Below are 21621 nucleotides of genomic sequence, written 5' to 3' on the forward strand. Positions count from 1 at the left end.
AAATGACTGAGAGTGTCCTTGGATCTGAGCGCACTACAATTTTCATGGGAAGCACTAAAGGCATGCTTTGATCATTTTTACTGGTCGTGTCACTGAAGCTGCAGATGCAAATTCACGTATAAAAAAATCAGACCAGGGATCACTTTGAAATATTCAAATCAGAAATTACACATTGGCCAACATGATAGCAAATATCACTTTTCAAAAACCAGACTAATCAATGACAAAACTTGGCAGAAATCCAACCGCGTCTACCAAGGAGGTGCTTCCTCCCTTTGGACATTGTTGGATTGCCCAGCTAGAATACGGGCAGGCGGTCAGCCCGCGGGAAGCAGCAACAATCGGGCCCGGAGATTCTACCTCCGGGCCGCCAACGGTGATATTTTCACAATTGCTGCTTCCGCTGACTGCCTCTCTTTTCTTCCTTCTACGTCTACAACTACAGAATACAGCACCAGTTTTTCTCTTACGATTGATCTTCCACCCGTACGGGTATCCTGTGATACCAACAGACATAAAACTGTTTAAGCAATCACTGGCAGCTTTGTGGCCAAGATGTGTCATCAGAATGTTTTTTCTTTAATACAGTCGATAGACAAATAATTTAGCAGACTATGCCGTGAAATCCACCAATACTTTGTCCATCTCCTCATTAAAAGTGCCAAAATACTCCTGCCTTCTGTTCTCAAATACCTCAAACATGGGCTTTGCTGTTCCTACCGGGATCTGCTCCTCGCCCGCTACCCATCTCTGGTAGACTTCATCGGCAAACTCGTCAACTGGCATGCCGATTGCATGACCATTCTTCAAGTCTGGCTGGTTCTTTGCGTCATGCAACTCTGTCTGCACAGCTGGCGGGTAGACTTCCACAATCTTGACATTCGAGGAAGCATTTCTCAGCTGGGCTCTGAGTGCGAGAATAAAACTGTGCATGGCGGCCTTCGAACCGCTGTAGTTGGGGCAGCGCGTCATCGGTGTCAGGGCGAGCTGTGAAGTCGTGTATAAAAGAGCAGCTTGTTTGTTTTGCTTAGAAAGATGAGGGAGGAAAGCTTTGGTAAGGTGGACGTGTGAAAGATAATTGGCCAGAAGCTCATCGTGGATTATGTCCAAGTCCACGGTCTCGGCTTCCGTGAAATTGACTCCTCGTTGCACACCAGCGTTGAGGAAGACGCAGTCAAGATCAGGATGAGCCTTGACAATTGAAGCAGCGAATTCGGGGATCTGTATGAGAGGGTTAGACCTGTCTCTGATAAAAGCTGGTTTGCACAGATACAATCATACCGAGTCAAGTTTCAAAATGTCAACCACGGCTGTGGCAGCCTTATCGGTTCCATGTTTGGCGATGAAATCGTCAAGGTTCTGCTTTCGTCTGCCGGCGGCGATGACAAAAGTACCGTTTTTGACGAGTTTATCTGCCAATGCCGCACCTATTCCGGAAGTCGCTCCGACAAGTAGGACTTTCTTGTACGGCAGAGACATTGTTGTTGAAGGAAAGTGATAGAAGTCAATGAAATAATCAGTAGTGACCAAGTCGAATATGTGCGGGAAGAAGAATGATTTAATTGGTCGAACAGTGATGTTGCTGATCTAGACTTTTTGTTCAAATGTTATCGTGGTCGGATAACTTTGGTTTCTTATACCTACTTACTCCATTGGCTTCCATGCTCAAAGACTCCTGAATATCTATCACCCAAGTACCGACAGAGGCTCCCGGAATTTGTAAGCCTCTTCATGATTTATCAGCCAGAGAAGTTCCTAAGGAGTAAAGAATTGAATGGACGTTTCCCTTAGTAGAGTCTGGCCTGGTCGTGCAGGCGGGTCGGTCGCGCCTATTGCGTAGACTATTCCAGCTCTCCTCACTAACCAAAGATTTCCTCCAATGAAAGCTTCACGACAAAGCTCGCATTACCCCCACATAGCATCTGAAAAACGCCCTGACTCTTGACAAACAACAGTGTGTTAGAATGGTGGACTTTATACGTCATTTAAATTGTATTGCTACGTGGTCGAATTTTTCAATCGTCTGACAAATCTCATGTTCATCTAGCAACACTGCAGCTTGCTACTCACCTTCAATATGCTAGTTCACGGATGTTTTCTTTTCGTCAACTCTAAAGAAGAGATGCGTTGCTTCCTCTTCAGTCTTCTTTTAGCCAATAGATATGGTTGGATTGCACAATCATATATTGCCATGTCGGTAGTAACAATAGGCCATCGCATCGCTTGGTCAACGAAGCTCATCACATTTATGAGACATGCCAATCATCAGCTCCTAATCAACCATGCATAAATCGTTCTGCTATCAGCGAAGGAATCAGCGCAACTTTGACCTATTTAAGCTTTTTGAATATGTGACTTAGCAACAGTAAATCGATCAGTCTCGGAAGCTTGCAGAACTCATTGGTTCATAGGCGTGCAAGTGCATTATCATTGTGATCGGGTTGACTGTGGGACGTATTGGCAAATAACAGTATTCTTTCTGCCTATTTACTATACACTAAACTCAATCAATTAATTACGAATCTGCGATTCAGGTTTAAATTTAGTAGGAAGACGCTTGTGTTCAAAAACTCTTCCTCGACCGCAACTTTGCGGCGATCATTCCTGGACGAGGGTTGTAATCTTCGCAGCTTTGATACAGATTCCACACTCTGGAAGACCGGTACAATATCCTAAGTCTAGATTTAGTAGCGGTTGGGCAATAATTAGTTCCACCAAAAGATACTATCTGTACTAATTCTTATACTATATTCCCCTGACAAGATCATATTGGGCCCAGACATCCTCTTTTCACAGTACCTCCGCCAAGAAAACGTCTTCAATCAGAGCGCCATATTGATTTATTTACCAAAACCCCTGAAAGCAGTCACTACGACCTCTTATATTCCGGATAATATGATACACCGAAAGTTTGGTGTTTTAACGACGACTGTAGCTGTCATCCGATAGAATCGGTGGCTGATGGGTAGTTTGTTAACATATATCGACATATAAGCACCCCAAAGGCTCTCAAAGACTCCTAGAACGTGCGGTGAGTGGGTTGAAAAACTCAAACAAGATCTCTGGAACACTGTGGACATGGTAAAGGTTCCAATGAGCCATGCATGTACAAATCATGTAGCTTCAGGATATAAAATGCTACGAGGTCAGGTATGATTTGTTCCGAATCACTCAAAATGAGTCCCATATTCAGGGCTTCGGGATTCGGTGCTCAAATAGACATACAGAAAGAAACCATCACGAATGTTGAGTGGGCTACTTGTCACCTGGCAAAATGGTGCTGGGTAGTGAAGATTTCCCCGCCCTTCTGCTGCAATTCTGCCACATATTGCTCTACCGCTACCGCAACGCCCAGCATAGTTGACTTGGAGTCCAATTGCGCTAGATTGCAATAAGCTCCCCCGAAATTGACAACCCATACACTTCTATTGGTTATTACGAGGTCATGCAGATGAATGCCAGCCATATCTAGATCAGTAGCATGTGTCAAATAGATTTGCTCACAATAACTGGTTCAACAAAGCTGAGACCATTCATCCCATTAACCATGACAACGTCAGTAGAAAGAGCTATTACTGATATGGGTATTGGAATTACGTCCATGTCCAGAGGACGCAGCCCTAGACGACAGCTATTGCAGATAAACCAAATGGAGAAACGGCCTTCAATGAGAATCCGATCATCTCAACCGAGCAATATTGTTTACACGCCCACCAAACCAATTGTATCGTGGCTACATGTAATGGAGCAAGTATCAAAGCTTAGTCTTTAGTGAAATATATAAAACCTCCACTTTTGCCAACACCTCGCTATGCTCATTCTCTATTTGTGCTGTGACGAAATGTTTCCGCCCCTCAACTTTGGCAATTCTTGATCTGACAAGAACAGTTCCTGGGGCAGGAACTGGTTTGAGGAATGTAGTCTTCAAGTAGGCCGTTCTAAAGTTCTTGTTGGGCTCGGTTCCTGGCGCTCTCTGTGCCACGATGTGTATCCCCGTGACTTCATCCAGGACCAGTGCGACAGCCCCTCCATGCGCCGTTTGGGGAAAGCCAATCAACCCATGCTTAAAAGTGATAAGTGAACAAAGCTCATCAACCCTCCAGTCTGGTGCTTGAGGCCGTGGATACAAGATCAGCCACGCAGCGATGGTATCAGGAGTGTTGAGGGTTCCGCCAACATATTGGTTCTCTCTTGTTGGCAGGACGGTTCTGTTCTCAGAGATTTGGACGATGTTTGAAGGAGAGTCAAATCTTTCGAGAATTTTAGCGCACCAGGGAATGGATGCTAAGTGCTCGTACTCAGGGTGGGATTTGACACTGTTGTAAGTCATGGCAGGCGTGTCGACAGCTTGTGGGGTGAGGTGAGTAGAGAAGTTTGATAAGCAAGATTTAAAATGACAGGTGAGGGGTTCGGTAGTTAGCTAGCTGTGGAGTTTCGTTCAGTACCCGAGGTTGCCGGCAGAGCAGGGGTTCGGGGTTGTTCGGGGTTGCCAGCCAGAGTCCATCTGATAACTAACTAGCCAAATCGTACCGATTGCCGATTTAGAGTAGTAATTAGACTTTGACATTCCAATCTTGAGCCCGACTTTAGACTAATCCCAAATTACCGTATTCATCAGGTCTTCCACCAACAGCTCAGATGGCACCCGAAGTCAAGCTCGGATCGCCTCACACCCTCCATCTGTCGTCGAACGTGTCAGATCGCAGCCCTGACGTCCGAGTTCCAATGACTCGCAGTTTCATTGATCCGAGACATCCATTTCACCCGAGCGAAGACATAAATAAGTCCAGACCTGACTCTGAAAACTCTACCATAAGGGGAAATTAGGGCTACATAAACTTTGTTTAAGCATTTTCTTCCTGCACCGTTCTTGCGACTAAAGTTTCGCGCCTCGATCTGAAGCCCGCTTGTGCTCTTCCCGCCATGCAAGGTCGCTAAGGATTTCCTCGCTCCCACCGCCAATGACTTTTAGGCGCAAGTCTCTTGAAATCTGCTCAGTCATAGTCACGCCCTTTTCGAAGCCCATTCCACCGTGGATCTGCTGGCTCTCTCTGACAGCCTGTTCAACCACCCTGCCACCTTGTATCTTTGCCAGCGCTATTCTGCTTGCCACATCCTTCGTTTGCCAACCGTGGATCTTGACGTGGTATGCAATCTGCTCCAACCATGCCCAATGTCCCTCGATTTCGCGCGCAAGTGTTGTGAGCTTATGGCGGATGATTTGGTTAGTAGCAAGCGGCTTTCCAAATGTCTCTCGATCATGAGCATGTTGCAGTGCTTCCGAAAGACAGATTCGAGCCTGCCTGTTGCAGTCGACAGCCAGAATGAAGCGCTCTTTGTTGAAGTTGCGCATGATTATTGGAAATGCCTCATTCTCGTTTCCCAGCAAGTGGTTGGTCGGGACTTTCACATCTTCCAATATGACCCAAGAAGAACCGCCGGCGTTGTGTCCTGAGTTGTGAATCTTCCTGATAGTGATGCCAGGTGATTTCAAAGGAACGACTAACAGAGAGATGCCGCTTCGCCCCGGTTCACCCATCCGGACAGCGGTGGTCATGTGAGTTGCCCACGGCGCGCCCGTAACCCACTTCTTGCGCCCATTTACGATGTAGAAGGCGCCATCAGCAGTCTTCTTTGCCGTCGCGCGAATGGCGCTCACATCACTACCGGCTGTTGGCTCCGTGATTGCGAGACAGAAGCTGGTTTCCCAGGAGAAGAGACCAGGAAGCCATCGTCTCTTCTGCTCTTCCGTGCCCACGGCGAAGATGGGCGGGGCGCCCACATTTGAAGCCCCTGCCAGCGCGAGGGGAACTCCGCTTGGTATGCGGGCCATCTCGTCCATCAAGATTAGCTCGTGGAATACATCGAGCTGATCAAACGGGACGCCTGCGATCTCCATAAGCTCCCTGGGCCGATACTCCTTGGGGACATCAAGGAAAGCCAGCCCGGATTTCGCGAACTTCAGTCTAGCTGACAGAGGAGCTTCCCCAGCTTCCTCCCATTTTTGTGCATGGGGAAGCAGGTGGGTGTCAACGAAATGCCGAACGTACTCCTGGAACCTCCTATGAGAGTCATTGTAGTATGGGCTCTCGAGGGCATTGAACCAAGCCGGTTCGCCCCACCTGTAGACGGCCGTTAGATGCCAGCTCAAACAAACGAGAAAGGATCGGGATAGTACGGAGAAAGGCTGCCTGTCGCCATGCGCCCGTTATTTGAGCTAATTGGAGTCGGTTTGTTAGCAGCTGTGTCGGACATGTTGTGCTTCTGTTGCTAGTTATCGTGGTCGTGCGGGGTTCTTGATGACGAGATGCGAGGGAGAGGGGCTTAGATTAATGATCGCTAGCCCCCGGAGCACTTTGAAAGAAAAAGGGACGCGTGGAGATGCTTGCAACGAGGGCGTTAGCATGGAGTAAACTTTGTGGCTGCAGCAACATCTTACCTGAAGTCTGATTCAAAAACGCCTTGTTCAATACAAAGAGCGAGGTCACACGAGTCAGGAAAGCCACAGCGATTGCTCAGTAAACGATCCTGCTCCACTCCCGAGTGTTGGTCGGTCCACCCGGGCCGACGGGATTCTAACCCCAACTCGGATAGAAAGGTCGGTTCGGTGAGGCAACTGGTGACAATGCCAAAGGTACCTGAGGTAATTTACAACATTCCGAGACTACATGATCTACGCGCAATTCCCATTGGCGAGACCGAAAGCTTGTTTTTATTAATACTCACGACCCTTAGAATAGCAAGGGTTTAAACACATTTGCTCAAATAAAAGACCAATTACTCCGTACGCACGCAATATGCAGATATGCATGAATTGTTCGTCAGGGTACATCATGGCTGCATGTTACACTGTAGTAGATCTAAGGTCCTGCACCTCCACTATTTTCCCACTCCTCGGATTAACAACAAGCTCCTGCATGGTGATAAACTTAATATGCAACGGGTTGACGAGGTCTTTCTCGACGTGCTCCCGAAACATCGGACGCACCACACCCAGCTCCTCCCTTAGTCCCGACTGCAGCTGTAAACTCTCTTCCTCTGTAGTCGGCGTGAAGGTGATATTCAGTGTCAACAAGTCTTTCCTATGTTCTCTCGTAACGACGGCTTGAATCCTGCCCACCGGCCGGTCCTTGAGCACCGAGGAAACTACTCGTCTCAGGTCCACAAAGTCAATGGAAACAGGCCCAATGCGAATGGCCGTGCGATCCCTGTCGAGAATGCGGAAAAGGCCCAAGGCAGGATCAACCCACGCAGCCCGGTCTCCAGACGGGTAGCGGATAATGGGCATCAACCGGCGCTCCACGTTCGTCGCAACCAGACTCCCCGCCTCGCCTGGTGTAGTCGTAACCTCGCCGGCGTCGTTGATGATCTCGATAATAACATTGGGGTCATTGACTTGGTGCAGCCGAGGATCATGCGTGTAGTGCTCGGGTTTTGGCGGAAGACCGATGATCCCGCAGTCCATGGAGCCATATACCACGGATCTGATGGTTGCGTTCGGAAATGCCGCCTTCAGTATCCCGGCTTGATCGTCGTAAAACGCCTCACCGGAGAACAGCAACAAGCGTACTGACAGGTGCGTTCCTCCGGAGCTGAGGACGCGCTCGGCTAATTGTGACATGGTTGTGACGGTAGCGAGGATGACGGTGGCCTCAAACTCGACGATGTGCCTCTCCATCGATTCCAGGGTGACATGTCCAGCCACTGGAAGCTGAATGGCACCGCCAGGGATGTGATAGACTGATAAAATGTGCAACAAGAAGCTCCCGTAGAGGTCGCCGGCATAGAATAGATTGGCAACCGTGTCTCCTTCAGCAACACCGCAGCGCTGTAGACACTCGGCCAGTTGTATCGATATGCCATGGAGTTCTTCTTGATTGTAAAATGATACTTTGGGGTGCGTGGTTGTGCCTGGGAGGAGACGTGAGTTGATTGTTTGAAAGGAATATTGAGGAATGCTCACCCCCTGTCTTGAATATGATGCCGTCTTTCTGCTTGGAAGTTATAACTTTGCTGTTCAGACAAGTGTTTGATTGCCAAAAAGACTCATGGTCTACAATGGGCAAGTCCCTCAAAGAGACCGCAGCGTTTTTGCCTGTCCAGCAAGACTCCCAGGAATTCGCATAGTAGGGGGATTTCAGTCTTACAAACTTGATTAAGTCTGCTAGACTCGTAGAGCTGTTTTCGTTCTGCTGGGTAATCGTCATCTTGCTTTTGGATTGCCGGGAGTTGCGCGTGCTGTACATCAACGTGGACCAACAGATTTAAGAAAGCAAGAATGAGCTCCAACGATCAACGAATATGAGCACATTTTCAAGGCCGCATCTCTCTGGATACCCGACTACACTCGTCTCTTGGGGCCTGTTAAATCCCCAAGGGCCTTGATTTTGGCCATACAACCCTCAGTTGCGCGGCTTGTGAGTTATGCATTGAGGCTGGATAGAGTTCGCACTTGCAGGGAGGGAGTTGTGACGGTTGTCAAATGTGTCCGCCTAACTTACCAAAATGATTGCATTTCAGGTAAACCTGGGGATGAGATAAAGGGTTACCCTGCAAGCCTGACTGTTACAAACATATTCTAGAACCCACAGCGAAGCCTGTTAAGCTTTCTGATTGCGCGCGTCAGAATAACGGCGCTTTGAAATCCAGTCAGAAGGTGCCCCGAGCCCCCCGCCCCGCTAGCCCCGACGGGATGCGTGTTCGCAGGTGGTGGCAGGTGCAGCTAGTCGACTCGTGGGGGTAATTGATGTGGGCAAGTTGGCACATGCACTCCCCGTATTGATGAATGGATATATGAAATCAAATGACTTGTTTTCCCTCCCCCCTCCCTTTGCCCCCCTTCCCCTTTCTCCCGTAAAGCCCCGAGTGGGTCTCAGACGTTGCCGCACGGTCCTTTGTTTTGGACATGTGCAAGTCGGGGGACGTGGTTTGGGGTCCTGAGGGGTTGGAGAAGCCGGAGAGGTTCCGGAAAGGCTGGCCAATGGCGTCTGTCCAAATGGTTCTTTGTCAACGGATTAGTTTCCAGGGTCCTTTGTGGTCCGGCCGCTCCATTGGGGGCGGCGTTGAACGAGATTCAAGCTCAAACACAGGTGGGGTTCATTTCCGCATCCAGCTCTGAGAACAAGGGGCAAAAGTGTTGGGGTTGAGAAGCTCTTTGTGGGCTTTCCAAGCCTTCCTTTATCCGCACGTGGAACCGGACCCTTGGAAATGCTCTGGAACTAGCACTAATATCGTTTAGTTTCACTTAAGCGACGAAGCCTCTTCGTGGACAGGCAGGGATACCGCAGGATAGATCCGCGGGTTTCTCAACAGTGCTCCAGATATCACTCACCGCCCAGAAAGCTGGCTGCCTCTTCGATTGCCCGGCTCTGAGACACAGGCCCAGGACACGGTCGCAGGAGAGCAAGACATTCTCCAGCAGATGTATGGCTGAAAATGTGGCTGACATATATTCGAGTCATGGGGGGCGATGCGGAAGGCTTTTAGCCCGAGGCTCTGCGATGCTTTCACGCGACGCCACCGGGTTAGACCCGGTTGCGAGTCACGTCTCAAGGCGGTCTCATTCGATTCCAGACGGTCGACACCGCTGTGCTATGTGCACTACCAGCGTAAAATTTTCTGCCGTTGTGCCCAGAATTTGACATGTGGGCAAGCCCAGACTGTTTGGACCCCTATTCCATGATCGTCCTCACCGTGGACTCGGCCCACCTTTAATGCTGTTACTCGTACTAAAAAAAGGGACAAGGAGACACGGTTGCTGGCTCTTGGCTCCTGGCTGTCTACCAACCAAGTCCCGTCCCTTAATCTTGAGCCCACGCGAAAAGTCAACCTTCCTTCCCTAACCTCGGGCAAGTGAGAATTCTTCACCTTCTTCTCCGTTCTCTCCTTCTGGTTCATTCATTTACTCGCCAATTCCTCCCGCCCTGAGCTGAGGATACACAATCTCCTTGCCGTTCATCTCATATACGTCAAGCAAGCAACAGCAGGAGCCCCTAGACGTCCCAGGTTGCACCTTCCACACAATGGCGGCCCGTCAACGTACTACGACCGCGGTGGTCGAAAAGCCCCAGGTGAGCCCAAGAGGCCCTCCCAATACACCATCATCCACCAGTCCGCTGACCCTCGCACAGAAGAGCTCCGAGCCTGAGTTCCCTGATATCCAAACCATCAGGAATGCCATTCCCGCTCACTGCTTTGAGCCTTCCCTGTGGACCTCGTTCTACTATGTCTTCCGCGACCTCACCATGGTCGCTGGCCTCGTTTGGGCTGCTCTCACCTACATTCCCGGCATCCAGGACCCGATTTTCCGCGGCACTGCCTGGATGATTTACGGCTTCGTTCAGGGCCTCGTCTGCACCGGTGTCTGGATCCTCGGCCATGAGTGCGGCCATGGCGCCTTCTCCAAGAACACCAAGCTGAACGACTGCGTCGGCTGGGTCCTTCACTCCCTCCTCCTCGTCCCCTACTTCTCGTGGAAGTTCTCTCACCACCGCCACCACCGCTTCACCGGTCACATGCAAAAGGACATGGCCTTCGTCCCCGCCACTCAGCCCAAACCCTCCAAGAAGCCCTTGTTCGGCAGCATCGATCTCCACGAGCTCTTCGAGGATACCCCCATCACTCAGCTCATCAACTTGGTCACCCACCAGCTCTTCGGATGGCAGGCGTACCTCTTCTTCAACGCCACTTCCGGCAAGGGTAGCATGCAGCGCGAGGTCAAGGGATTCGGACGCTGGTTCCGCGTCAGCCACTTCGACCCCACTAGTGCCGTCTTCCGTCCCAATGAGGCTATCTTCATTGCCATCTCCGATATTGGCCTGGCACTTGTCTTCTCAGCCTTGTACCGTGCCGCCCAGATCCTGGACGTCTCCACCATCATGCTCCTCTATGCCGTCCCCTACTTCTGGGTCCACCACTGGCTCGGTATGCATTCCCTGAACTCCCACCCCCGAAGCTGTCTCCCAAGTTTCATAATCAGCCCGTGTGCCATGGTGCTAACCAGTACTCCTCAGTTGCCATTACCTACCTGCACCACAACCACCCCGAGGTCCCCCACTACACCGAGGAGGGCTGGACCTTCGTCAAGGGTGCCCTTGCCACCATTGACCGCGACTTCGGCTTCATCGGCAAGCACCTCTTCCACGGTATCATTGAGAAGCACGTTGTTCACCACTTGTTCCCGTAAGATTATCACCCCTTCCCACTGCCAACCACTGGAGTTTGATCACTAACCAGATTTAGTCGCATCCCCTTCTACAAGGCCGACGAGGCTACTGAGTCGATCAAGCCTCTTCTCGGAGACCTCTACCACTCTGACGAGCGCAACTTCATGGGCCAGCTTTGGTCTGTCTTCGGCACCCTCAAGTATGTTGAGAAGGACCCCAACTGCCAGGGTGCCATGAGATGGGCCAAATAGGCGGGTTCTGTACATACGGATTCGTTCGATTTGATTTAGATGGACATGGATAGCCATAGACATAGACACGTTTAGATTCTTTCTAGAGTCAAGGTTTCGCGGAATGAAGCGCGCATGGAATTAGTTACAGTGATAGACAAGAATCTAGACAACATTGCACCATGACAAAAAAACCCTCACTTGAAACTGCCACTCCATCAGCAAATCCATCGCGTACGTAACAATACCCCCGTTGAAGCCATAAATGTCACCGGAATCCAGAATTTTGAGTTTACCTGTAGACAAGCAATGCGCTATGCGCCTTGCGCAGTTGAGGGAGTGGATATTGACGAGTGTCCCGGTGTGGCAACTTGCCCCGGGCAGATTACAAAAAAGTGAGGTGTTACTACGACGGAGAACCATGGATTTACAGTCGAGTAAAGTTCGCGCTTAGCATGCCACGTTCAGAAACGTATGTAGCCTATCTATTCTAGTGCGTCGTCGCTGTTGCATTGGAACGTGGTCATGTGAGGCAAGGGTCGCCTTGTTATGTAACTATCCGGAATGATGAAGTTCGGATTAAAGGATAGGCTGGCGCTTGAACCGTGGCTACCGAGCACGTTGACCAGGAAGCTGAACACAGCTCCCCCACTGTCTGACTCAATATAAAAGAGTTTACACGGGTTGGAAACATTGCATCGCCATAGTCTCGCATAGCTATCATGCCACTGCTAAAATGAGTCGTGTGAACCGGAGCAGCTTCGCCACCAATCCCTGTCCATAGTCGCAGCCACCGGTACGAGTGGGATGGAGCAGGTGGCCCGACGGCTTGATTGGAAATTTCCGGGGATTTGGTGTTCATCTTAAGTCACTCCTACGGGCTACATGAGAACATGCCACTGATAGTCGTTGCGAGTTATAGTACAAGTAGAGTCAACTCCTCGCTTGCTCACCTTGTCTCAAGTAACCCATCATTTCATTCCAAATCTGTCGAAATTTTGTCGACAAAGCATTGATCAAGACTTTCCTTAAACATTTAAAAACATGGCCTCAGCTTACGTCCTAGCGTTTTATTTATTGGCGGTGGTGTTTGTCGGTCTCCAGCTCAACCAGAAAATCAAGGCGGTCAAGTCTCCGCTAAGAAAGGTCCCCGGGCCATGGTATGCCCCTTTGACAACAATCCACTTGAGATACCTCTTTTCTACCGGCACCATCTGGAAGTTGGTAGAAAAAAGCCATGAAAAGTACGGGCCGATTGTGCGACTTGGCCCTCGCCAGGTCTGGATTTCCGACAAAGAGGCTATGAAGGAGATCTTGGTGAAGACAGACCTTCCCAAGGTTGCCATGTACGCCGAAATTTCCCGCGACAGATTCAGCCCCGGCTTGTTCGGTGAAATGTAAGTCTGCTCCTCACACTTAGCTATTCCTCCAGCCTGACTTGTGTTCTGCAAAGCCGCCCGGAGCCACACAAGCGTCTTAAGCGTTTCTTGTCTCCTGCTTTCACCGTCAATTACATCGACAACCTCGAAACCTTCTTCAAGAGTACCGTTCTCGATGTCCTTCATAAGTACAGGACGCAGATAAACGTCGATCCTGTATATCATGCGAAATCGGGTATCGAGGTCGATCTAATGGACGACCTCCACAACGTTGCCCTCGACATGTACGCAGCCCCCATGCCTAAGACTAACGAACGGATGCTAACCGTAGGGCAGTATGGGAGAATGCTCATTTGGGAAAGGATTTGGACAGACCAACCCGGACAGCATGATAGAAGACGGCGTAGATGAAACGATTTGGAAGTCTATTCCTCGATCCATCTTCGATGGTCTTAGCAAGCGATACCAGGTAAAGAGCAAGTCGAGATCATTCCTGACTCGCCGCTAACCAGGGGAATAGACTGTATATGTCAAAAAGTTCTTCCGAGCTCTCGGCATTAACATCCAGTTCGACTGGCCTGCAGAGATGATCACAGCAATCGATGCTGTCGTTCAGCGACGCAAACGGACCTCCGAAGTCGACCGTCGAGACCTCCTCCAACACCTCATCGAAGAGGGTAAGAAGCCCGACACCGGCACCAGCATGTCTGCCCGCGATATCGTCGACCAAATGGCTGAGATACTCCTTGCTGGCTCCGAGACTACCTCCGGCACAATCGGTTGCCTCTTCCTTGAACTCGCTCGCAACCCCGACGTGCGCGCTAAGCTCTTGGCCTCCCTGCCCTCGAAGACCTTCAGCGACGAGATCGTCACTAGCAAATCAGTTCGCAGCGAGCCAGAATACGAGTACCTCGAAGCCTGCATCAAGGAAAACCTCCGTCTACACCCTATCGCTTCGGAGATGGGTCGCCGCACCGGGAACCAATGGATCAACCTATGCGGCTACGACCTACCCCCTCACACAGTTGTTTCAGCTTCCTACCGTGATCTGCACAGAAACGAGGCCTTCTGGCCCCAGGCTGAGCGGTTCTGGCCTGAGAGGTGGCTGTCAAGTGATAAGAGAGAGGGGGCCCCCGCTCCAGAGTAAGTCCTCCTTTTATGACACACTGCTTGTTCAGGGCTTACAAACTATCAAGTATGGATGCATACTACCCTTTCTCAGGAGGCAAGCACTCTTGCATCGGAATCAAGTAAGCCACTTTATCTCATTGTATGTTGGCCATGGTCTAACATAATCCTAGCTTTGCATGGGCTGAGATGAGAATGGTTGCTGCCAACCTTCTTCAGAGATTTGATGTCCTGGAGGTTCCCGGCCAAGACATTGACTTCAGGCAGTACATCACGATGCAGTTTGCGACTGGTCACTGGAAGGTCGTACTCAAGCCCAGAAACTGAACATCACCAAATCCGTGAGGGAAGATGGACCTCATTTTACGTTAACAATAAAAGAGTTTGTCAATAGCAACTCATTATCGAACAGTTATGATTAACGCCTTTGCAATTTCCTTTTTTTTCCCCAAGACTTGAGTGGAGTAGAACTTGACGGGGTTAGATTCGTACCCAAATAGCGAGCGGACTATGGTTAGAGTTCAGCTGTCCCATCCCTCTAGAAAACGCAACTTAGACATAAGCAAGCCTTGAACTTTATCTTTGACTTTTAAAATCCCGGTGATGCGAGTCACCCACCTTCCTTCCTTTGGACGTTTTTAGTGATTTATCGTTGGGACTTGCCTAATTGGGCTGGCCCGTAGTGCACAACCATTGGTCACGGCCAGTTACTTTCTTTGAAATACAAGCCCTCTGGTAGTTCTAGCAGTCCCACGGATGAGACACGGTCTGGGGAAGAATCCACCAATTTAGCCAACTGACGCAGGAGTTAGCAAACCAGAAAAGCTTATCAAGCCAACGAGTTCTGATTGGGTGGAAGGAAATCCCACGTAGCAATGCTCACTGCTGTGTTGGATCGCATGTGAAAAGCAATTACAGTACGAACACTTCATTTCTTAATTATCGTCTCACGCATGGATCCGTATAACGTCATCCGATCTTGCCATCCTTGTAAGCAACAACCAAAACTGGTAAAAATGGCAAGCTTAGAAGGGCCACAAAGCTTGTCTAGGTGGTTTCTGTGGAGTATAACGCGGCGTCTTTCAAACAAAAGGCCCGGGGGGAACTAGGGGAATGTCGCCGGCTTGGCTGTCACAGTGCATTCAAGTGAGAGATGCCCACTTGGCAGTGGGACCTAGGTAACCCGGAGGTTGCAGAACATACGACGGAGGGGACGTGCTTAGCAAGGCAGTGCAAGTGCATGGAAGTAACTATAACGAGAGCGTTTCGCTCAAATGACAATTGTTAGCCTTGATTCATTGATCGAACGGTTGCTGAAGGCATCCGAGTCATGCGTTGTTATTGTCTACATGACTGCCAACGAGCAGTCCTTACATATATGGGTAGTATTTTGAAGCAGGTCTTGACTGTATTGAACAGTGCCATCATTGAGTGCGTCAAATTACATAGCTGTAACTTTGGTATCTCTACCAACTAGTAATTTGTTGGTATTGCAGGTTATATATTAGTCTCAAGTGGTCTCCAATAGCAATCACCCAGGCTGAATACAATGTTTACATGTTCCATTTTGGAGCGGTAGCCGAATTTCCGGTATCTACTAAATAGTCTAACATATGTTTGAGTTCCGGCTTCAACAGACATACCAGTACAAATTACAGTTCGCTAACCAAGGGTTTCAGTCAATTAGGCAGTGTCGATGGTCCCCGTTGTGCTGTGATCTGAGAACCGTGGCCCTTAATCCTCTAGTTTGACTATAATAAAATTGCAACAGTTCGACGTTTTTGTTACTTGCAACTGAGTATGTATAAAACACTCTTATTTGGAGTTTCCACAACTAGAGTTGGTTGTCTTGACTGTCCGACTTTTTAATACAGAGGGATTCACGGTGACCCGCACATCTCATTCCCGTTCATATCCATTGATAATCAGCGTGAGATCACGGTCAAAGTTTGCAAGTATGGTATTCATTCTCATCCATCTATTTTGCCTTATGTTAGAATCCAGCTTCAAACCGACCAAAATATTCATTCTCAAGACCACTCGAAGATTGCTGCCAGTCCAAGCTCAGGCCGTTTTTAAGTGGAATGGAGGCGCCTTCGTTTTTAAGCCGCGTGTCTGTTGTCAACAATACGCTATTTAGTGATGGGATGACAGGTGGCTGCAGGAATATGTCCATCTCAGGGACTATCCTGAATGCTCAATGCCGTAACACAGTGGAACATTATAATGGAACTTCTGTTGATATGCGTAAGCTTTCTGTAAAATTCTGACTATACATTCTTACCTTAACTAATTATGTTTAGAGCACATTGTTGGGAACAATACTGTTTTATTTATCTGTTTCGGTATGTCTGGAGGCTATTTCCATGTCTTATGTTTGACCAAGTGTCATCTACAACACCGCAGCTGTACATAAGGGCATTAGAGAGACACCGGGAAAGTTCAGACACACAAAAGACATGGGAAAGGACAGCCAGCCAGCGATAATTAACTATCCTTGGAAATTCTATTCGTGGGAGCAAGTGACTGCATAAGAGTAACTTGTCGCCAACCAATAGCATTCAATTAGGTTCTCAGGTAACCGATGCATCCGGTATTATACACCGAAGCTAACAGGAGCGTCTAGATACAGATATACGCATGAAACAAAATCTACTGGGTGAAGACTCTGGTCCTCAAAACGGACCAACTCATCCACACATCAAATTGATGAACCCTGCTCGAACTAAGAACAAAGTAGGTAGTCAGATAAGAACCTTTAGACTTGCGGGGTTGGTGTTTGCGGAATAGTCAGAATTGCTACTTCACCTTCCTAGATGGGAATGGAACATGCAGCTAATTCCGTAGAATGCTCATGTCCAATGAGATAGTCCTACTCTTGAATTTCGTTTTAAGTCATACTTCAGCTACTTCAGGTACCTGCAAGAATCGGCCCACATATTCAGCGTGCTGGTCTTCTTGGAAGCTTAATGAAAGCGAGAGCTTCATGGCTTCCGCCTTACACAGGGAGTGGAACGAGTTCGACGGCATGGAAAACGTTTAACGCACGCAAGAAACTTCCAATGAGGGTGCTACTAATATATTCAACTGTATATTAGCATCTAGAGTGGTATAGGAAGTGATTATCTTCCTGTATTATGGAGTAAGGAGGGGGGTATATTGGAATATAAGATCTTTGAAGATTCACCGCCAAAACCAAAGCCACGTTAGCAGGATTTAGTACTTCAGCGACATTATCTCCGTATCTACAAGCCCACTTACGCCGAATGCTTTTCTCTCACGAGATACTACAGTACTTCAGGGCCCCCTACCCGCATGTGCTTTTTGAGACGCTCTCCCTCTCAGGATAAATTCTTTAGTCATTCATAATCCATTACAAAGCATTTATTCTCGCAGTTGAAACGGCTCTCCTTTTCTAGATAGCTTCTGGAACTTGCGCCAGAGAGGTAAGATAAATGACAAAAGTTCAAAGGGGCTTTGATACCCGAGGAGGCATAAGCATCAAATTCATCGAAGGAAACCAGTATTTACCTATGTCAAACGATTGAAAGTATTCATCTAAATGCTCTAAAGCGCATCTTACGGACTCCTCACGCTGGTTATGACAACGACGACGTCGACTTGAACAGCCTGGTTTCTTCTTAGTTACGTTATACACCTCCCACCACAGGAGATGTTCTATCTACAAAGAGATGAAACTGGTGCGAACGGCGCCCTCCGCCACAGAACTGAATGTTGCCCATATAGATCTCAGGCGGGTCCTGATGATTCTTGTGTACAATTGATAGACCTTGATGCATTGAGCCTTTGTACTGGTAGTTTATGGCCTTAGGACTTATATTATGTTGTTATATGTCGAGCATCAGAAAGCTATCATATGAAGGTAGACAACAGGGCTCTCTATTAGAGAACATGGGAATGGTATAAAACATTGACTCTGCAGTCTAGGTATAGAGTTAGTTATTGGACAACCCATCACCTCATTCCCAACAAACTAGACAGGCCTCTGGAAGCCACTGTACTAAAGAATGTGAAAGCCGCTTGCAATATTGCTTCGTTTCACACCCTTTGAGTCATCGGCCACCTTGTTGTAAGTAGATCTTAGTTTGATCGTTCTCCAGATCAACAGCATGGTAGATAATCATAAGGAAGTAAATCTGTCGAATGGCGTGTACTGTTGATTCGTGGAAGTTAAAACCTATTGAATTCAAATAGCTAAAATAACAATAGATTCGTGTCTTAGATCAGCGAGCATTCCACCATCGTTGTGATGGTGCGGAATTGAAAAAAACGACTAATCTTCAGACCAGCCTGGTGTAGAATGTTTTGAAGCTCCGGGACCGATCTTTCTTTCCCCCCGAAGAAGAACAAGGTACTCCATGTCATCAAATTCGCAACGTCGGCAAGCCTTGATTGGTCCGGTGGCGTCAGCGTAGATGGAGCTGCACCCGGATCGTCGACAATGAAAGGGCTAGAGTTCCATATTTCGTTGATCACCATTCTAGAGCCCGGCGTCCTTTTCATTGCTTTGGCAATATTCGTCAAAATCTTGACCGCCTCTTCATCGTCATGCTCCCGCCTAATGCTTGTTAGGCCCCGGTTGTTAATCCATGGTAAACACTTTCAGACACTTACAAGACTCCTCTTAGGTACCAGATGTCTCCCTCCTCGGCGTGTTCATCTAAATAATTCTGTGTGACACATTTAACCGTGCCATCAGATAGCTTTTGTGCAATATCCGCTGGCAGGCTCTGTATAGTATCTTAGCTAAGTGGCAATGGTCTCGTGATGCTGCAAAACTACCTTCTCTAGGTTTGTGATAACTGGTTGAAGGTCCTCAAAGGTCCAGGTGAGTTTTGGGTTCTTTCTTATGATGTCAAAACCACTGTCACCAGGGCCGCAACCGACATCCACTACTCGAGCTTCCGGTTTCTCGTCCCAGGGATAATCATTTAGAAGCGCCGGTCTAGTGGTTCTCTGTGATATCCATGAGCCATGCACACCGAGCCAAGGGTTAGAAACTTACATTTAGCCACGGAACGACGCCCTTCATGACCTTTTGAGCGACTTCCAAATTCTCCGGCTGGCCAATATATTCGAAAAATGTCTCGCCGTTCGATGCCACTGTAGAGCAAAACGGTGCATCGGTAGCTAAGTAAGAATCTCTCGTCTTGGCATCCGTCATATGCTGGGCCAATCCGGCGGAACTTCGAAGGCCCTCGCTCGACCTGAAGGTGTCAAAAACACAGAGTAACAAGGATGTTTTGAACATTTGGGACCTTACAAGAGTGACATAAATTGACCGGCGCTTCCTTCCTTGTCCAAAGACTTGCTATGTCTGGTATTGCTAAAGACGCCCGGATCTGTTTCTTTGTAAATATGCTCTGCTGCAAGGGTACGCAAGACTCTACCTAATATTTCGGTAATTATTAGCTTACATAAATAGCGATATAAAGCGGAATGCCTACCCAGCTTCTGTTCATTGACAGATAGCTTTTCAGCCAGCTTGTCAAGGCTTGCATCTCCCCCCAGTTCTCGGATCGCGTCTGTGACGCCCAATGACACTGCAACGTGAAGCGCACTTGTTCGAGCAGGTTGCAACCCCATCTCAAGCAGTTTGATATGGTTCGGGGTTACTGCCGAATCAAGTGCGCGTAAATCCACGCGGATCTTCTCAATGGCCTCAAATGCATTCCAAGGAATCAAATGCTCGGGGTCATCGAATGCCGATGAAGCATCCGCGTTCCAGACTTGGGGGGTCCCCAAATCATGTTGCTGAGCTTCGTGTTCAAGAATAGCGATGTTGTCTCGCAATGATTGGAGTAAAGTTTGGAGGAAAGACATGATGGAAGTCAACTGATGTATTGTTTCAAAATATGCTACCGGCTGGCACGATTGTGGTTGACTACCCCGGATTTTGAAGGCGGCAACCTTGATACATGTATAGCCAGAGGTCTTAAGTATGTGGAGAGGTTGACTTGGGGTGTGTGTGGGGTAGCCAACATTACCCCACAAGCCATGAACAACAGTTGGGATGGTGTAACTGAACACAACTTAAAAGGGCCTTCATTGAAAGTTGATTTGGAACTGTAACAATCTCAATCTTCACCTACAATTTTCACCTACAGTCTTCACTTTAAATTTTCACTTTCATCTCTTTTCGACAGTGAGGTATTCATTCATCAAAGTCTTTCTAATGTCGCCCCCAATGAACGTCACGATTGTCGGCGCGGGCCTCGGTGGTTTGGCATGCGGTATTGCTTGCCGCCGCCAAGGCTATGAAGTCCTGATAGTCGATCGGCAGAAGGAATTCCAAAGGCTTGGTGACAGCATTGGATTTGGGTCGAACTCAGCAAGGCTACTTTATCGCTGGCAGGTTGGGTCCAGAATGGAACCCATTGCTAGTCGCACTAAAGCAATGCACATCTACAACTTTGACTCTTCCGATATCCTACTTGGAGTCGACGACCAAATCGCACAGTCGGAGGAAAAGTATGGATGTCGTCAACTCATCGGGCATAGAGGGGACTTTCATCTCATCATGAGGGACTTTGCCCTTGAGCAGGGTATCAAATTCAGATTGGGAGAGTCTGTCGAAGTCTACAACCCTAGCAAGCCAAGTATTACGCTATCTTCAGGCGAAGAGATAGGGTCAGATGTTGTCATTATTGCGGACGGTGTCAGGAGCAAAGGACGTACAGCTGTGTTGGGCTACGAGGACAAACCACAGCCAAGCGGATACGCCATATATCGGTCTTTCATGGATGCTGATCTCGTTCGAGATGACCCTCTGATCAGTAAGTTCTTCAAAGACGGCGACTCACTTCGACTTTTCTTAGCCAAAGACATGCACGGCTTCATAAGCACCTTGAAAAACGGCAAAGAAATAAACGCAGTCCTGACTCACAAAGACGTTGGGGACATTGAGGAATCTTGGACCAAAGAAGCCTCCAAAGATGAGGTTCTGGCCCTTCTGGAAGGATGGGATCCTGCTATCAGAAGAGTGTGGGAGAAGATGCCCTCGATCATTGACTGGAAGCTTGTGTATCGTCCCTGCCTCGACAAATGGGTCGCGGATTCTGGACTTGTGGCTTTGATGGGAGACGCCGCGCACCCGTTTCTTCCGACATCGACGCAAGGAGCCAGCCAAGCCATTGAGGACGGTGCCACTATAGCCAAATGCCTTTCCAAGTGTGGTGGCGATATTGCACTGGCCTTGCATAGCTACTTTGAAATTCGACACAATTACGTTGCCAAAGCGCAGGCTACCGGTATCCATCAACGAGAAGTTTGGCACAACCTACACACCGATGACAACCAATCTTTCAAAGACAATTTCGACATCAATGCAGTCATGCAAAGCAATCTTTATTTATGGGAAAACGATGCTGAAAAGGTAGTGGACGAAAGATGGGATGAGGTATCTGCAAAGATCAGGGCGAGACTCAACTCCAACGGCGACATGACTTTGAGATAATCTCCAGAGACATAAGAAGACATACAGGACAAGGCATTAATACATATATAGAGAATATTGTAGTACTGCATTGGCTTTAGGAAGCACCGCATGTTCTTTGCCAATTAACCTCTCACGTGCCTCTGAGCTATGCAGTGCACAATTACTGTGGTAGTCTCCTACTCCGCCCACACAACATATCTGGCTAATTTAGCTCAACTTAAGCGTGGTCCTCAGACGTCACAGTTAGTCATCAACTGGTT

At 48.5% G+C, this 21621-nt stretch overlaps 6 protein-coding genes across 6 annotated transcripts; 3 read left to right on the forward strand and 3 right to left on the reverse strand.

Annotated features, from left to right (window-relative positions):
- Positions 1-612: 612 nt before the first annotated feature.
- On the reverse strand, positions 613-1479 carry EsH8_VI_001178 (uncharacterized protein; the record flags this gene model as incomplete). Its single annotated transcript, XM_083272431.1, has 2 exons — positions 613-1221; positions 1282-1479. 2 exons carry the CDS (start codon positions 1477-1479, stop codon positions 613-615), a joined length of 807 nt encoding a protein of 268 aa, XP_083127605.1.
- Positions 1480-4876: 3397 nt separating this feature from the next.
- EsH8_VI_001179 (acyl-CoA dehydrogenase family protein) lies at positions 4877-6255 on the reverse strand (the record flags this gene model as incomplete). Its single annotated transcript, XM_083272432.1, has 2 exons — positions 4877-6122; positions 6179-6255. 2 exons carry the CDS (start codon positions 6253-6255, stop codon positions 4877-4879), a joined length of 1323 nt encoding a protein of 440 aa, XP_083127606.1.
- A 589-nt stretch (positions 6256-6844) lies between these two features.
- Positions 6845-8207, reverse strand: EsH8_VI_001180 (uncharacterized protein; the record flags this gene model as incomplete). The annotated part of the gene is made up of 2 exons (XM_083272433.1): positions 6845-7911; positions 7964-8207. 2 exons carry the CDS (start codon positions 8205-8207, stop codon positions 6845-6847), a joined length of 1311 nt encoding a protein of 436 aa, XP_083127607.1.
- A 1815-nt stretch (positions 8208-10022) lies between these two features.
- On the forward strand, positions 10023-11416 carry EsH8_VI_001181 (fatty acid desaturase-domain-containing protein; the record flags this gene model as incomplete). The annotated part of the gene is made up of 4 exons (XM_083272434.1): positions 10023-10070; positions 10131-10923; positions 11013-11181; positions 11242-11416. 4 exons carry the CDS (start codon positions 10023-10025, stop codon positions 11414-11416), a joined length of 1185 nt encoding a protein of 394 aa, XP_083127608.1.
- Positions 11417-12439: 1023 nt separating this feature from the next.
- Positions 12440-14229, forward strand: EsH8_VI_001182 (uncharacterized protein; the record flags this gene model as incomplete). The annotated part of the gene is made up of 5 exons (XM_083272435.1): positions 12440-12792; positions 12849-13058; positions 13111-13243; positions 13295-13917; positions 14076-14229. The coding sequence occupies 5 exons, from the start codon at positions 12440-12442 to the stop codon at positions 14227-14229; spliced, it is 1473 nt and encodes a 490-aa protein (XP_083127609.1).
- Positions 14230-20110: 5881 nt separating this feature from the next.
- Positions 20111-21379, forward strand: EsH8_VI_001183 (FAD-dependent oxidoreductase; the record flags this gene model as incomplete). The annotated part of the gene is made up of 1 exon (XM_083272436.1): positions 20111-21379. One exon carries the CDS (start codon positions 20111-20113, stop codon positions 21377-21379), a length of 1269 nt encoding a protein of 422 aa, XP_083127610.1.
- Positions 21380-21621: the final 242 nt, after the last annotated feature.

Source organism: Colletotrichum jinshuiense, chromosome 6 (genome assembly GCF_051148585.1).
Source record: "Colletotrichum jinshuiense chromosome 6, complete sequence".
NCBI lineage: Eukaryota > Fungi > Ascomycota > Sordariomycetes > Glomerellales > Glomerellaceae > Colletotrichum > Colletotrichum jinshuiense.